The sequence below is a fragment of the Hypomesus transpacificus genome, chromosome 22 (assembly GCF_021917145.1).
Source record: "Hypomesus transpacificus isolate Combined female chromosome 22, fHypTra1, whole genome shotgun sequence".
Lineage (NCBI taxonomy): Eukaryota > Metazoa > Chordata > Actinopteri > Osmeriformes > Osmeridae > Hypomesus > Hypomesus transpacificus.
The window spans coordinates 7,809,288-7,824,186 of record NC_061081.1 but is presented as its reverse complement, the minus strand read 5'-3'; the positions used below and the strand labels follow the sequence as shown (position 1 = coordinate 7,824,186).

General features: G+C 52.8%; 1 protein-coding gene across 1 annotated transcript in view; it reads left to right on the top strand.

Moving 5' to 3' along the window:
- The window catches only part of LOC124483949 (probable E3 ubiquitin-protein ligase HERC1), a 36,414-nt gene extending 21,722 nt beyond the window's left edge, over positions 1 to 14,692 (top strand). The window contains 37 exon segments of the mRNA XM_047044547.1: positions 223 to 359; positions 615 to 823; positions 932 to 1,200; positions 1,396 to 1,448; positions 1,534 to 1,731; positions 1,909 to 2,074; positions 2,459 to 2,708; positions 2,879 to 3,104; positions 3,191 to 3,462; positions 3,606 to 3,733; positions 3,911 to 4,035; positions 4,207 to 4,425; positions 4,591 to 4,718; positions 4,913 to 5,112; positions 5,260 to 5,374; positions 5,537 to 5,668; positions 5,835 to 5,936; positions 6,079 to 6,252; positions 7,014 to 7,121; positions 7,123 to 7,299; positions 7,497 to 7,562; positions 8,206 to 8,331; positions 8,454 to 8,592; positions 8,729 to 8,910; positions 9,069 to 9,224; positions 9,398 to 9,520; positions 9,644 to 9,746; positions 9,921 to 10,090; positions 10,205 to 10,337; positions 10,466 to 10,629; positions 10,734 to 10,903; positions 11,118 to 11,283; positions 11,392 to 11,468; positions 11,569 to 11,821; positions 12,020 to 12,172; positions 12,384 to 12,689; positions 12,849 to 14,692. Of these exon segments, the coding sequence (XP_046900503.1) occupies positions 223 to 359; positions 615 to 823; positions 932 to 1,200; positions 1,396 to 1,448; positions 1,534 to 1,731; positions 1,909 to 2,074; positions 2,459 to 2,708; positions 2,879 to 3,104; positions 3,191 to 3,462; positions 3,606 to 3,733; positions 3,911 to 4,035; positions 4,207 to 4,425; positions 4,591 to 4,718; positions 4,913 to 5,112; positions 5,260 to 5,374; positions 5,537 to 5,668; positions 5,835 to 5,936; positions 6,079 to 6,252; positions 7,014 to 7,121; positions 7,123 to 7,299; positions 7,497 to 7,562; positions 8,206 to 8,331; positions 8,454 to 8,592; positions 8,729 to 8,910; positions 9,069 to 9,224; positions 9,398 to 9,520; positions 9,644 to 9,746; positions 9,921 to 10,090; positions 10,205 to 10,337; positions 10,466 to 10,629; positions 10,734 to 10,903; positions 11,118 to 11,283; positions 11,392 to 11,468; positions 11,569 to 11,821; positions 12,020 to 12,172; positions 12,384 to 12,689; positions 12,849 to 13,034 (6,061 nt within the window). The 3' untranslated portion in view covers positions 13,035 to 14,692.
- Positions 14,693 to 14,899: the final 207 nt, after the last annotated feature.

The window sequence follows — 14,899 nt, the reverse complement described above, 5'->3', positions numbered from 1 at the left end:
TCACATTGCAAAGACTCCACCACTGGCAAAATAATTATGCATCAAACATGTTTATTCCAGCACTCAGAAATTATAATTGTGACAGCACTGTAGCTATGTTGGTCTACTGTATTTTAAACAGGCATCACAAAACATCTTATGGCATTAGGAGTTGTGTGTAAGGACTTAAGATGGCCTCAAGCGGCCTTGCGGGTGAGCATGACTGTGGTGTTCTTTCTGCAGTCTGCTGGCAGGCCTGGACCTGGTGGAGCGAGAGAACTTTCTGGATGTTCACCTGACTAGGAACAGGCCTCCCCCAGCCCGACGGCAGCGCCACCCCACGTCAGGCCTGGGACAGAGGACCTCCTTCAGGAGAGCAGGTCTGCAGCACTGCTGAGCTGAGCTGCTCTCCTGTCTAGTTCACTGAACCATTCACTTCGAATCCTAGTCTCCCCTTTTTGCTTTCAATGCAACCGCTTTATTAAAGATGCCTTTTAAAGGGCTTGTGGAATATTTTATATATATATAATATAATATGGAATCTTATTATAATAACAACCCAAAGGATAATATTGTTTCCTCGTGTTTATGTAACCTACTGAATTATATATTTCCCTCTCTATCTGTTCCACTAGACTCTCCGTCCCCCAACCCCATCCCTCCCTTGTACAGGCAGGACCCAGGAGGTTCAAACTGGCCAGAACAGGCGGAGACGCACCCCTACGCGGCAGAGGAGGAGTCTGAGCTGGGCTACATGGATGACCCGTACCACGAGGAGCCCTACGAGGAGCTGCTGACCCCGGAGTTCATCAGCTCAGAGAGGGACACCCTCTGGATGGTGGAGGTAGCTACACTCAGCAGGTCCAACCTGCAACGTCAGGCGTTCATCCCGCCAGCCAGCCCAATCAGGCCGTGTGTCGACGCCTAATCCATCCTTCTTTCCCCTTCCAAGGGTGGGGAGGAGCACCACGAGCACCATGAGATGGTGGAGTGTGAGCTGTGCAACACTCTCACCCTGCAGTTCAACACCCACATGAAGCGCAACCACCCGGGCTGCGGGCAGAGCGCCGGGCGGCGGGGCTACCGCAGCACGGGGGCCTACGTGGACGGCTGGTTTGGGGGCGAGTGCGGCTCCGGCAGCCCTTACTACCTGCTGTGCAGCACCTGCAGGGACAAGTATCTCGCCGCCAACCTGGGAGAGCTGGGCTCCAAGCACGACAGGTGGTCACACCAAGATCCATGGGGCCTAGTCTAGACTACAGAGCTCTAACTTCAGGGGCAATTTCATCATTTTGAGAAATTCTAGATTTCTCTAGATCAGAAGATCTAGTCTAGATCAGAAGACCTGTGCTGTGGTATGCACTAGATGGATGTTTGTTTTAATCATGAGTATGTTTTGTTGTTACCTTTCTTCAGGATGAAAGGCCACGCCTCTGATCTGATTGGTCGTTTGGACAGTACCTCAGACGGTAAGTGTTCGCTGGGTCAAGCCCTGGCAACGAGCTAACCCAGTGCACGTTTGAGTGTGTCTGTGTGTGTTTGTTCTCTCCACAGACGACTGGGAGCTGGGTCACCAGGGGGACTTTGACGCTGAGCGCCTCACAGGCCTGGAGGACTTTGGCCTGCTCCTGAGCCCCCTGGGCCTGAGTGAGAAGAGGATGCTCCCTGATCCCATCTCCTTCTGTGAGGCCGACCCCCTGGGAGCCATGGTCAACACCACCAGCAACACTGAGAGGGCCCTGGTCCACAAAGGTACCCTCAGTGGATTTACCTAGCAATGAGAGGGTGGCCCGATTCCATTGATGATGTTAAAAGAAAACATGGTTTTACAGGATATTTTGATATTTGATTTCCCACAGCATATTCTACCATATTATTCCAAGAATAGCAGCAAAACAGGGCAGTTGAGTTGTTTTGTGGTGCACCCAGGGGCGGCCAGTGCTGAGCAGAAGGGCCCCCTCAGTCTGGGGGAACAGGCCTCCTTGCTACGAGACCCCCAGGACAGACTGCAGGCTTTGAGGAGGGTGACGTCCACAGCCCAGATCCTGCTGGCCTACAGCATGGTGATGAGGGCCCTCTCCCAGACCTCCTCCAGGTAACCTGCATACCTGCATACCTACTACCCACCTACACACCTATTCACCCACCTACACACCTGCATTTTTTATTTGACCTTTATTTTACCCAGAGTCCCATTGAGATAAAAAAATCTATTTATCTGGCCAAGACAGGCAGTAACATAAAACACATAGTTATAGACAGAAGAACACAGAATGAGACACCATTTTTTTAATAAAATACTAATAATTGACCTACCAACTACTTACCTACTTACACTTTTTGTCCAGCTTTTTCGATTCATATCTTTGTTTCTTTGGGCTTCAACAATTCTCATTGGCTCAAGAGCTGAAAACCATCCAACTGAACATATACTGGATGTGTAATACTCTTTCCATCTTTCACTTCCTGTGTGACCTAGTGCCTCCGTGAGTAGTCAGTCCAGTGGCCTGGAGGCCCTGGGCCTGGCTGACATCCGTATCCTGGTGCGTCTCATGTGCTTGGCGGCGGCCGGCCGGGTCCACACGGGGGCGGGGCAGCAGGGGGCGGGCAGGGGGGCCAGCAGCGAGGGCAGCAGCTCAGCCTTCCTCAGCTTCCTCAGCTCAGCGATCGGCAGCCTGGTCTCCCACAGCGCCTGTGCCTACAGGGAGCTGGTGGACATCTGCACACAGGTCAGCACACTGGCCACGTCGACCGAGAAACATCGGGCATTAACTCATAAACCTACTAATGCACATTTACACAAATATTAGCATGTAAGCACGTTAACTAGCATGTCATTTGCCAGAATTCTAAAGTAGCTTCATCCAGACTCGTATCTACACTGACCTTTCCTTTGCAGGACCTTATTGCAGCGGCCACAGGGATGAACCTGGGGGCCATTAGTGACCCTCAGCAGAGGGCTCGTCTGAAGGGGGGGTCCCAACAGCAGCAGCGAGACTACAGGGATCTGACCTTGGCCATGACCCCCCCCAACTTCCTGGTCACCCAGAGCCTGGTGTGTCTGCTCACAGAGAAGGGCGTCCGCTACCGCTACAGCGGGGAGAGGATAGAACAAGAGCTCAAAGGTGTGTCCAGGATCTCTCAGCACTGGTTGGATGGTTTCCAACCCCCATTTTAACCCCCCCCTCCCTGTTGTTTCTCACTGGTCCAGACGTGGGAAGTCCAGGACCTTCGGCGAGCGCAGCTTCTCCTCCCCCCCCGGCTGGGGCGAGGGTGGGGCCCCTGGAGCTGGCCAACGCCCTGGCAGCCTGCGCCCTGTCCGCCAGGCTGAGCAGCAAGCATCGTCAGTGGGCGGCCCAGCAGCTGGTCCAGGCCCTGGCCGCGTCCGAGAGGGACAACCCCCCACGTCCCCAGACCTACAGCGACATGGCCGGCGACCTGCGCAAATGTCCACTCAAAAAGTTGGAGGGACACCATGGCAGGGTGAAAGAACAATCCTTTTGACTTTGTTTACGGTCATTCTGAACTTTGCTACTACAAGGACACATGTGCCCGGTCAGAACCCATGTTCTGAGATTCATCAAGCCTGTGTGTTCACCTGTGTGTGCTTGCTGGGGGTGTTGTAGGTCACCAGCTGCTTGTGGAGCAAGGAGCAGGGCGTGCTGGCTACGGGCGCTCAGGACGGGACGGTGCGGCTGTGGGACGTCAGCCAGCACAGCACAGACCTGCTGCGCACGCTGTCCTGCAGCAGCAGGTCTGACGCCACATCCAGCACGCAAACACCCAACCACCAACACATACGAGCTAGCATCACTAACTGGTCCAGTCTCAACAGTGGGGCAGGAGCTGACCCTCATGACACTCACTAGCTGTTGCCCTTTTTCACTGTCCATCTAATGTTTGTGTGTCGTCCCCGTCCCCCCCCCCACAGTGAGGACAGACAGAGTTCAGAGAGAGCGGGCGGGGCCCACCTGGTTTCCCCCGTCTACTGGAGCGCCGGGGGAACCCTCCTCGCCGCCTTCCACAACAAACTCATCCACATCTGGGCCATTAGCGGTTAGTCTGCTCCGCCCTGAGGCTGTCCGGACACCTCACTTGTGTGCGGAGACTCACAAGACCTTTCAAACAAGACCCTCCGAAGGGTTTCGCGTTGTAACAAGTAGTGCACGTTTTGAGTACATGGTGTGCTGTTTCAATGCTGATTCTGTTTGTCTCACCGTGGTCCAGGAACTGAGGGTCACGTGGAGAACCAGACGTCCTGGGTGACGGCCCTGGGCTGGGTGCAGACCTCCAGCCCCTTCCCTGGACAGGCGGGCGTCTGTCCCGACAGCCCAGCAGAGAGCCTGCTGGTGGGCCGGCTGGACGGCTCCCTCTGCTGGCTGCAGGTGTCTCTGCAGGACCTCCACACCGACAGCACCGAGCTGACCCTTTGTCACAGGAAAGAAGGTGAGGAGGACTTGTCAAACTGGCTCTGTCCGAACGCTCTTGTCCACCCCTGGCATAGGAACGCCACAGCCGTATTTGTCCCATAGGATCTTAAATGAGAATGGCATGAATAATTGACCTAGTGGCCGTGTGACTTGCGTCTCTCCTTTCCGTTCCCTCCCCTAGCCCCTCAATGTGTGGCTTGGCACAGTGTGGACAAGCCCTTTGCAGTGGGCTATCCCGACGGCAAGATCCTATTGGCCTGCGCTGGATCCTACGAAACTGATCAGCCCCTGCTGCTCTCGGCCTTCCCCGTGAGTCAGCAACATTTCCCCTGATACACATGATCCACGCTTACAGACTCCACACAACAGACCGGTGTGCTTGAGTGTGTTTGTTATGTGTGTACGTGTTCAGTGTATGCGTGCGTGTCCTCATAATTATACCACCTTTTCCTTCCTTCCTTCCTTCCTTCCTTCCTTCCTTCCTTCCTTCCCCCCCTCCCCAGGAGTGTGTCAGTGCCCTGCGGTGGGACCCTACAGGCCACCTGCTGCTGTCCACCGGCCGCTCAGAGGTGGTGAAGATCTGGGGGCGCACGGGGGGCGCCTGGACCACCCTGCACTCCCTCTTCCACACGGGCATGGTCAACGTGGTGGAGTGGAGCCTGCTAGCGGGCAGAGGGCCCGAGCCCAGGCTCCTGATGGCAGCGTGAGTGGAAGACGTTCAGCTGCACCATGAGGAGTTCTCAGGCTGAGAGACAGAAATATCAGCTTCATCAACATTTTACCCACCTCCGTCCTTTTTCCCCCCATCAGCTTTCAGTCACTATTTACATCGTTCTGATTGTCTTCCTAGGGGCTGCCAGAATGGTCTCCTGTATGTCTGGACACTGCCTCAAGGGGGCACTAGCGTATCAGTTCCCAACTTCCTCAGCGGTTCGTCCAGCCAGGAGAAGAGTGCTGCCGTCAAGGTCAGTGTGTCTGGACCCGTGTCTCCGACACAGAACCCTGTGGTGTCATTGACTCACGACATGAACCAGTTGGATTCATTAGTTAGATGTATTGCCACCATGTCATTGGGATCTGAGCTGACATTGACCCAGTGTGTTTCTGCCTGGGTTTGCTTTCCTCAGCGGGGCAGTGCAAAGTGTGTGTTCAGACTGAGCGGGCACATCACAGCAGTGAAGACCCTCTCGTTCTGCCCCAGCGGCCTTGCCCTGGTCTCTGGAGGGATCGGAGGCTTACTCAACATCTGGTCTCTACAGGTGAGACCGCCTTGATGAACTGCATATTCATCAGCCTCGTTATGTTCTCTTCCTAAGCACCAAACTGTCATTTTACTTTCCTAAGAAGCAGATTTAGTGTTGTTCTAGTGTTCTACAGTGTGTCCTAATCCATCCCTGTTTTAACCACCCCACTCCCTTTTAAAAGGATGGTTCAGTCCTTCAGACTGTGGTGACAGGCCTGGGCTCAGTGGTCAATACCACCTGGATACCAAATGTAGGGGTGGCTGCCTGCTCCGGGAGGTCTAAGGTAAAGTACATTTTTACAAATATTACGAGATAAACCCCCCCCAAAAAATGAATGCCTTAAAACCCTGTGTTTAGAAACACCAAGGAGAATGACATTTCCCTAGAAGATGGGTGTAGATGACATGTTCCTCCTCCTCTTCTAGGATGTTCTGTTGATCCTTTGCAACACTGACTGGATGTCCCAGAATCACGTGCTGGCTTCCTGTCGCACTGTGCTGAGGACCCAGGGCATCCTGGGGCTGAGCCGGGCCCCGTGCATGGCCGTGTTCCTGGAGAGGCTCCCTGTCCTGCTGCATGAACAGTACAGCTACGAGAGGGTGGGTACTACCTGCCTTCCTCACTGCACCATAGGGACAGGAGTTTCACTCACCTTGCAAGACAGCTGGATTTAAGAGAGCACGACAATATCAGAATCCAGCCCAATTGATTTTTATCCTCGTTTCCAAGTACGACTCCCCAGATGGTTATGGAACAAACGGTTGTGTGTAAGAAACCATCTGGGGAGTCGAGTTGTTGGCTCTTCTTTTTGTCCTGATTTATTTTCCTGTGTAACTTTGTTACGTGTTTTAGAGACCATCTAATCGACCTTGGTACCTTGGTATCTGTGAAATTGCTGGAGGTCTGGATGCAAGCAGGCCAGCTCTGTGCCCTCTGTCTGTATCTCTCTCTCTCACTCTCTCCCTATATATCTCTCCCTATCTCTCTCTCTCTCTCTCTCTCTCTCTCTCTCTCTCTCTCTCTCTCTCTCTCTCTCTCTCTCTCTCTCTCTCTCTCTCTCTCTCTCTCTCTCTCTCCTCTCTCTCTCTCTCTCTCTCTCTCTCTCTCTCTCTCTCTCTCTCTCTCTCTCTCTCTGTCTCTCTCTCTGTCTTTCTCTCTCTGGCTCTTGTTCGTTCTCCCTTTGTCCCCCATCTCTCTTTCTCGAGACAAGGTTAATGGGTCCCAGGGGAAATGACTCACAGTGGCTGAGTAGTTTGCCACCTCGCTGGGTCTTAAGGACTGATCAGTGATCTGTGTCTGTCTGTGGGTGTCTGTCCCTTTGTATTGTACGTGCGTGTGTGTGTGTCATTCCATTGGGCAGAGCCATGTGATGGCGGGCGACCAGCTGGTCCACAGCCCCTTCCTCCAGAGCCTGGCCTCTCTGACAGTAGGACTGTCTCTGGAGCAGCACTTGTGTCGCAGCCCTCGCCCCCCCCCACCACGCCGGCCTGGACACGCCGCCCTGTCCCCAGGAGTGGACGTGGCTCTTCACCTTCGCTACCACCGTCAGGACGGCCGAGGCCATCGCAAGGGGACTCGCATTCCCAGAATCCTTCACTGTTCCCCAGTTCCAAGAAGCGGGGGCCACTGAGATCTCCAAACCCCTGGTAATTGCATCTGTGACGTGTGTGTGCGTGTATGTGTGCGTGTGTGCGTGCGTGTGTGTGTGTGTGTGTGTGTGTGTGTGTGTGTGCGTGCGTGCGTGCCTCAGCAGGGAGGTCTGACTCACAAGGGGCGCAACCAGCATCTAGAGACAAATTAACATGACAATTTCCTGTTGACAAGCTTCTCTTTTTGTCACTAGGACAACAGCAAGTGGAGTTTCATGATGGACGAACAGCTAATGTCTTGGGCCACCACCAGACCTGAGGTAAGGCATCTGTCACATACATCATGTTTATCTCACATATACTAATAGGATGAGCTTAATCATGCTTGCTTTGATTTCACTTTAATGTTTCCGCATCACAACATTCTGTCTATACATTAGTCAAATTAAGTTCCCAACTCTTGGAACTGACAACGCCCTGCCCAAGGTGGGCTATGAGCTGACCTTGGGCTATTTGTCACCGATAGTTCACATTGCTATTGTTCAGAGTTACAAATGAGTCTGCATTCCAATTCCACACCTCACGCTCCCAATGCTGGAGGGTTTCCACAAACATTTCCTGCCTGCAATTGTTACTTCTGTAGGGCCGCCATGGGTTAGCTTTGCGTCTGCTTCTCCATGTGTTCTAACCCTAACCCTTTGCGTCTGCTTCTCCATGTGTTCTAACCCTAACCCTTTGCGTCTGCTTCTCCATGTGTTCTAACCCTAACCCTAACCCTTTGCGTCTGCTTGTCCATGTGTTCTAACCCTAACCCTAACCCTTTGCGTCTGCTTCTCCATGTGTTCTAACCCTAACCCTTTGCGTCTGCTTCTCCATGTGTTCTAACCCTAACCCTTTGCGTCTGCTTCTCCATGTGTTCTAACCCTAACCCTTTGCGTCTGCTTCTCCATGTGTTCCCGACAGGACTGGCAGCACGGCGGGAAGAGCGAGGTGTACCTCTGGGGCAACGGGCGCCACGGGCAGCTGGCAGACGCAGGGACCAACCTCATGGTGCCCACCCTCGCCCCCTCTCTGTCCCAGACACAACAGGTGCCATAGAGACCAATGCCGATGCTCTTGTGAAGTCATGTGACTCGATCCACGTGTGTCAGTGAGAGACACATCCCTTGGCCCAGTGAGTGACCCAGGGTATGTGTGTGCTGCTGTGGCAGGTTGTGTGTGGGCAGAACTGCACCTTCCTGGTGCAGGCTAACGGGACGGTGCTGGCCGTAGGGGAGGGCAGCTACGGCAGACTGGGCCAGGGCAACTCTGACGACCTCTACGCCCCCACCATCATCTCCGCCCTGCAAGGTGAGAACATCTGGCCACGTTGATGGCCAGATATTGTACTCCAACCCCTTGGTTTTGTTGTACTCCTATGACTATGCTGTCTGAACAGTGGTCGTTCTCTCGTCTAAACCACGCCCCCCCGCCCTGCTCCCTGCAGGCTACGTGGTGACCCAGCTGGTGACGTCGTGCGGCTCTGACGGCCACTCCCTGGCCCTCACAGAGACAGGGGAGGTGTTCAGCTGGGGGGATGGCGATTACGGCAAGCTGGGCCACGGGAACAGCGAGAGGCAGCGGAGGCCCAAACACATCGAGGCTCTGCAGGGGGAGGAGGTGGTGCAGGTAATGACAGGACACTTTCAAAAGCTTTGTTGTCTCTTTTAGGATGTGTGTGTGTGTGTTAAATTGACATTTCAAAATAAAAGCGTGTGGAGATTCAAGGTTGGTTTTGGGTGTACCATGGCGTAACTGACGTGGTGTTTTCAACCCCTCCCCCCCAGCTGGCCTGTGGGTTTAAGCACTCTGCCGTGGTCACGGCCGATGGCAAGCTGTTCACCTTTGGCAGCGGAGACTCGGGCCGCCTGGGTCAAAGGTCAACTTCCAACAAGATGCTGCCTGAGAGGGTGGCAGCGCTGGAGGGCTACCACGTAGGGCAGGTGAGACTCCAGCGGACACCGTCACTGTCTTGTCCTGGTGGGGGGGATGTCTTTGAGGATCCATAAGCTTTGATAAGGACAATACAAATGACAAGCGTGTAGCCACAGTAGTGCTCGATCAGATCCATTGCTTGTGTGAGTGACTATAAAGAGGTCCCCCGTCCCCCCCCCAGGTGTCATGTGGTATCAACCACACTCTTGTGCTGTCCTCTGACGGCATGACCGTATGGGCGTTTGGAGATGGTGACTATGGCAAACTGGGCACAGGGCTCTGCACTGTCAAGTGTTACCCTCAGGTACAGCCTCCTCCTCACACTGGTATCACCACGGCCATTCACAACCTTCAGAACATTCAGAACCTTCAGGACATTCAGAACCTTCCCACTCACAACATGAGACTGTGTTGTTGTTTTCTCTAGAAAGTGGAGCCTCTGTGTAACAAGGGAATAAGGAAAGTTGGTTGTGGAACCCAGTTCTCGGTGGTCCTGGCCAATGACGGACACGTGTACACCTTTGGGCAAGGTAGCCATGGCATGAATGTCACACAGGTCACATGTCACACAGGTCACATGTCACACAGGCTGGAGAGGGTTTGCGAAGCTTACAAACACATTCTGGCATAAAAAAGTGAAACATTTCGTATAAGGACCCTAAACAAGTGAGAGTCTTATATATTCATGTGTCTGTCCACCTCAGAGCGTTTGATTGGCCTGCCAGACTCCATGCTAAAGAACCACAACCGGCCCCAGCTGGTGCCAGCGCTGGAGGGGGTGTTTGTGGAGGACATTGCAGTGGGCTGTGAGCACGTCCTGGCCCTCTCCTCCACTGGTGATGTTTACGCCTGGGGCTGCAACTGTGAGGGTCAGGTACGAACCAAGCTAACCGGGACACTCTGAAACACAGCCAGAGAGTTTGCTGTTTTATTCTAGTTTTGTGTGTGTGTGTGTGTTTACCTGTGTGTGTGTGTGTGTGTGTTTCAGTTGGGTCTGGGCCACTCCAACCCAGTGAAGGAGCCCAGCCTGGCCACAGCTCTTCAGGGGAAGAGCATTCGACAGATCTCTGCTGGCCGCTGCCACAGCTCAGCGTGGACCACGCCCTCCGCCAAGGCCTCAGGTACACACAGGAGCATGGACACTGGCATACACAGACACGCACACATGCCTTCCACTTGTCTGTGTTTGCCTAGCCTCCATGCATGGTTAACTGTGTGTGTGTGTGTGTGTGGAAACCATGTTCCCCAGGCGCCTCTCTCCAGTTGGGCCTGCCCCAGAGTATCCCACCTCAGTACAACGCTCTGAAGGACTGTAGCCCCAAGGTCCTCAACACGCGCCTCCGGGTCCTTTTCCACTTCTCCGACCTCATGTACAAGTCCTGGAGACTGCTCAACCTGGATCCACGCAACCAGGTGAGCGCACGCTCCAGAGACGCTCGCAGTCCAGTCAGTGCAGGTGCTCTCCTGATGTCTTGCGCGTTGTCAGGATCTCACCCCGTCTCCCCTGCTCCCTCCAGCTGTCGTCATCCCGCTACAGCTCAGGGACGGCAGCTATCGTCCAGGGCCAGCTGCGGGGGCTCCTGTCCCCCAAGGTCAACACCCTGCCCCTAGTCCGCTCCATCGGAAGGACCATGACCCAGGGCAAGACCTACGGACCCCAGATCACCGTCAAGAGGATCTCCACCAGGTACATGGACCACACCCAAAGCTCCCGTGTCCCGTAAACCCTGGGTTCCACACCCCCCTGGGTCCTACACACCTGGGTCCTGCAACTTGGGTCCAATAAGCCGGGTCCTACTGTACAACCCCTTACATCCCTGGTTTCACACTGCTTATTCTGTTCATGTCTACCTGATCCCATCTCTGTAATCCCTCTGCATCCGTGCCTCCCCTCCCACCAGGGGCCGCTCCAGCAAGCCCATCTTTGTGCAGATCGCCAGGCAAGTGGTGAGCCTCAATCCCCTGGAGCTGCGCCTGCCGTCCCGGGCCTGGAAGGTGAAGCTGGTGGGGGAGGGGGCCGACGACGCGGGCGGGGTGTTTGACGACACCATCACGGAGATGTGCCAGGTAGGTGGAAGGCCCGGCCGATAGGGCCGAGGCTGTCGGATCGTTCATCGACCGGTGAGTCCATCTGAAATGTGTCGGACGTAATCCTATGACTGTTTCTGTGCCCAGGAGTTGGAGTCGGGCGTGGTCGACTTGCTCATCCACACCCCCAACACCTCCACTGATGTAGGCAGCAACACTGACAGGTACTGTAGCCTCTCGAGTCCACGACCCAAACCCAGATCCGCCCTGCCTGTAATTTTGAGGTTTTTTTTGATTGGCTGAAATCTGCCACCTCTGCAATAGGTTCCTGCTGAACCCTGGGGCAGTGTCTGAAGAGTACATGGTCCAGTTCCGCTTCCTGGGGATCCTGATGGCGGTGGCCATCCGCACCAAGAAGCCCCTGGACCTGCACCTGGCCCCATGGGTGTGGAAGCAGCTGTGCTCCATCCCCCTGGGCGGCGCCGACCTGGAGGAGGTGGACCTGCTCACCTACCGCTCCCTGCTAGGCATCCTGCACCTGGACAACACGGGCATCACAGAGGACAACTTCCCTGTGGTGAGAGAAAGGGAGAGAAAGGCTAGGGTCGCTAGGACGAGAGCAGCTTGCAAGTAGAAACTAGACCAGAAAGGAAGGTTTCTGTTTTTTAATCTTTGTTTCTGTTCCCCATCTCCTTTGCCATCTTCTCCCCTCTTCCGTAACTCCTCTCCATGGCCTCTCTGTCTCTCTCTCTCTTTCCTCCATACGCACCTGCAGATGATTCCCCTGGACTCGTTTGTGGCCCACAGCGCTGATGGGACGCTGGTGCCGGTGGTCCCTGGAGGCCAGCACATCTCCTTGACCTTCTCCAACAGGACAGAGTACGTGGAGAGGGCTCTGGAGTACAGGCTGCACGAGATGGACAGACAGGTAGCAGGCTTGCAATGTTCCATGGCGTTGGGTGTTGTCCTCCTTCATGTTTTTGTTGTTGTGGCCCCCATGGTTGTCATACACACGACTGCCTGACATCATCTTTTTACCCATTTGCACCTCTGCCATTTGCCCCACCCCTATCTCTGCGGGCCCAGATGTACCGGCTGTTTACCTGAGCAAACCAAGCTGTTGTTGCCATGTCCTGCAGGTGGCAGCAGTGAGAGAAGGCATGTCCACCATCATCCCCGTGCCCCTCCTCTCCCTACTCACGGCTCGGCAGCTGGAGCAGCTGGTCTGCGGCTTGCCGGAGGTCTCCGTGGAGATGCTGAAGAAGGTGGTGCGCTACCGTGACATCACCGATGGCCACCAGCTGATTGGTTGGCTGTGGCAGAGCCTTGAGGAGTTCACCAATGAGGAGAGGGTGCTCTTCCTGCGCTTCGTATCGGGCAGGTCCAGGCTGCCGTCCAACCCTGCCGACATCACTCAGAAGTTCCAGATCATCAAGGTGGACAGGGTAAGACCTTGTCTAGCGACACTCGCACGGTTTCATAAGCCACGGACGCCCGAGGACCAATCACAACCCCCAAAAAGGATACTTGGTACCACAAGAAAACATGACGGATCTTGAATCTGAGCTTTTAATATATTGCCTCTTTTCTTCCCCCCCTCCCAGCCCATCAATGGTCTCCCCACCGCCCAGACGTGCTTCTTCCAGCTGCGCCTACCTCCCTACACCAGCCAGGCCATACTAGCCGAGCGCCTACGCTACTCCATCCACAACTGTCCCTCTATAGACATGGATAACTACATGCTGTCAAGGAACACAGAGCCTGCGGAGGGCTCCGACACTGAGTACTGACTCTAGCTGACACACAGGAACAGGTCAACATGGCTCCCATTACTTGAAAGCACAAGCTTGCAGGTTGTCTTTTTTGTTGTTGTTGACTCCTCTCTTGTTTTCCTTATTATTGTTGTTAATATTATTATTAATAATAATGTTTTGGTGCAATATTCCTCTCACTGAGCACTCTGCCAGTGAGGTGACAACGAACTCGAGGGCGTTCTGATGGGACCCCTCCCTCCCAACTGTGCTCTGGTTGTCAACATACCTTTTTGTTGCTGTTACTAAGCATTTTAATAAAGGATTCAAGCCGTTTCTGCATGGTACAGAGTTCTATAGACTTTGTTCAAGGTCTTTTTTTTGTTTTATCAAGACGGTGCATACTCTCCTGAAACATTTATTTAAGGAAAACTGCACTAAGACATCGCCTGAAATGGCAAGAATTACTAAACCTGCTGGAGGAAATGTGATTCTATCAGTGCTACTATTGTGTATAGAAAAGCTGTGAATAATGACTGTCCTTTATTTCCATGGTTGGCATGACCTGACATAATGTCAGGTTCTAGACTACAGTACTGTGGTACTATGTCCTTGGCAGACGTAGAAAACAAAGCATACACCCATTTCTTTTTTGTCTGGTTTATACTGACCTTGTCAGGCTGCAGGCTTTAGAACTCAATGTCAGAGTGACATGCCTGCGGTATGGAAGTGTCAATCAAGCAATCATGTGACTGACACCAATGTCGGCGAGAGTGAGGCAGTGTTGACACACTGATAATGGGTCGAATCCCGATGGAATTTATTTTGACTGTTTGCGGTGTGTCGGATTTACGTAAGTTTGTAATTGAAACAGTGGATTTGCTAAAGCGGTGCAAACTCACTGGGCTGCACTGAGAGTCAAATCAGGTGCACCTTGACGGATGTGACAGACGAGTCAGTGCTGTTGCTGACATTAGGTGTGGAAGCCAACGAGCCTCAATCCATGTGAAGGGACACACATACATTACAAACACAATGTATTCTGACCTGTACTATGAATGTATGTCCAGCAATGCCACGCACATATGCACTCAACAGATTATCTTTTGCCAAAACTGTACTGTACTGTATAATTCTTTGTAGCTACGTGATCAATGGGTTTTGGCATTTCTGGCAGTTGTGAAAAGTATGGTGAAACAACAAATGCTTTCCCCCTACAAGGATGGGGGGATATGAGACGTATTTGAACACAAAGGTCAAGCTATAGGCTACCTATAGATTAGACTCTGCAGGCTTAGTATACCATTCAGTTTATTATTTGAAAGCTTGGTTTCAAACATGCGTGGAGATGAGAGACCCAGCCACCTCCTTCTGTATTGAGGCTTCAATGACTGTGCTGTGTGCTGTGTGCTTTATTATATAGTGTACAATTGAGTTTTGATATTTAAGCATTATCAGGTGTTTTCCCAGGAAGGTTTTGGAAATGTTTTCTTTCTGCTTTTTTTTCTCTTTCTCTTTTTTTTTTTTTTTTTTTTACTCAATGATTCGATGCTCCTGACAGAGAAACTGGATCTTTACATAACAGTGGAATGGATTGTTTTGGTTGTTGTGATGTAAAGTGTGACACACTTTAGAACATGTGTACACTTGCTTGTGCAGAACAAATATATATATTAAAGTGGAATTCTGACTTAAAACTGAAATTTGCTCTCCTTGCTCTCCCCCAACATTAGTGTAACATGAGGTTTCATTGTTGTTTTGAATCTGAATGCAATTGGGTATTATGATCATCACAGCATCAAAAGGATACAACCTCAGGGCAGCTAAGAATGCTCCAGTTCAATTCAGGGATACCTGTTTGATTGAATGTTTTTCTAAAGAGAATTATTGGCAAAAATCTTGTT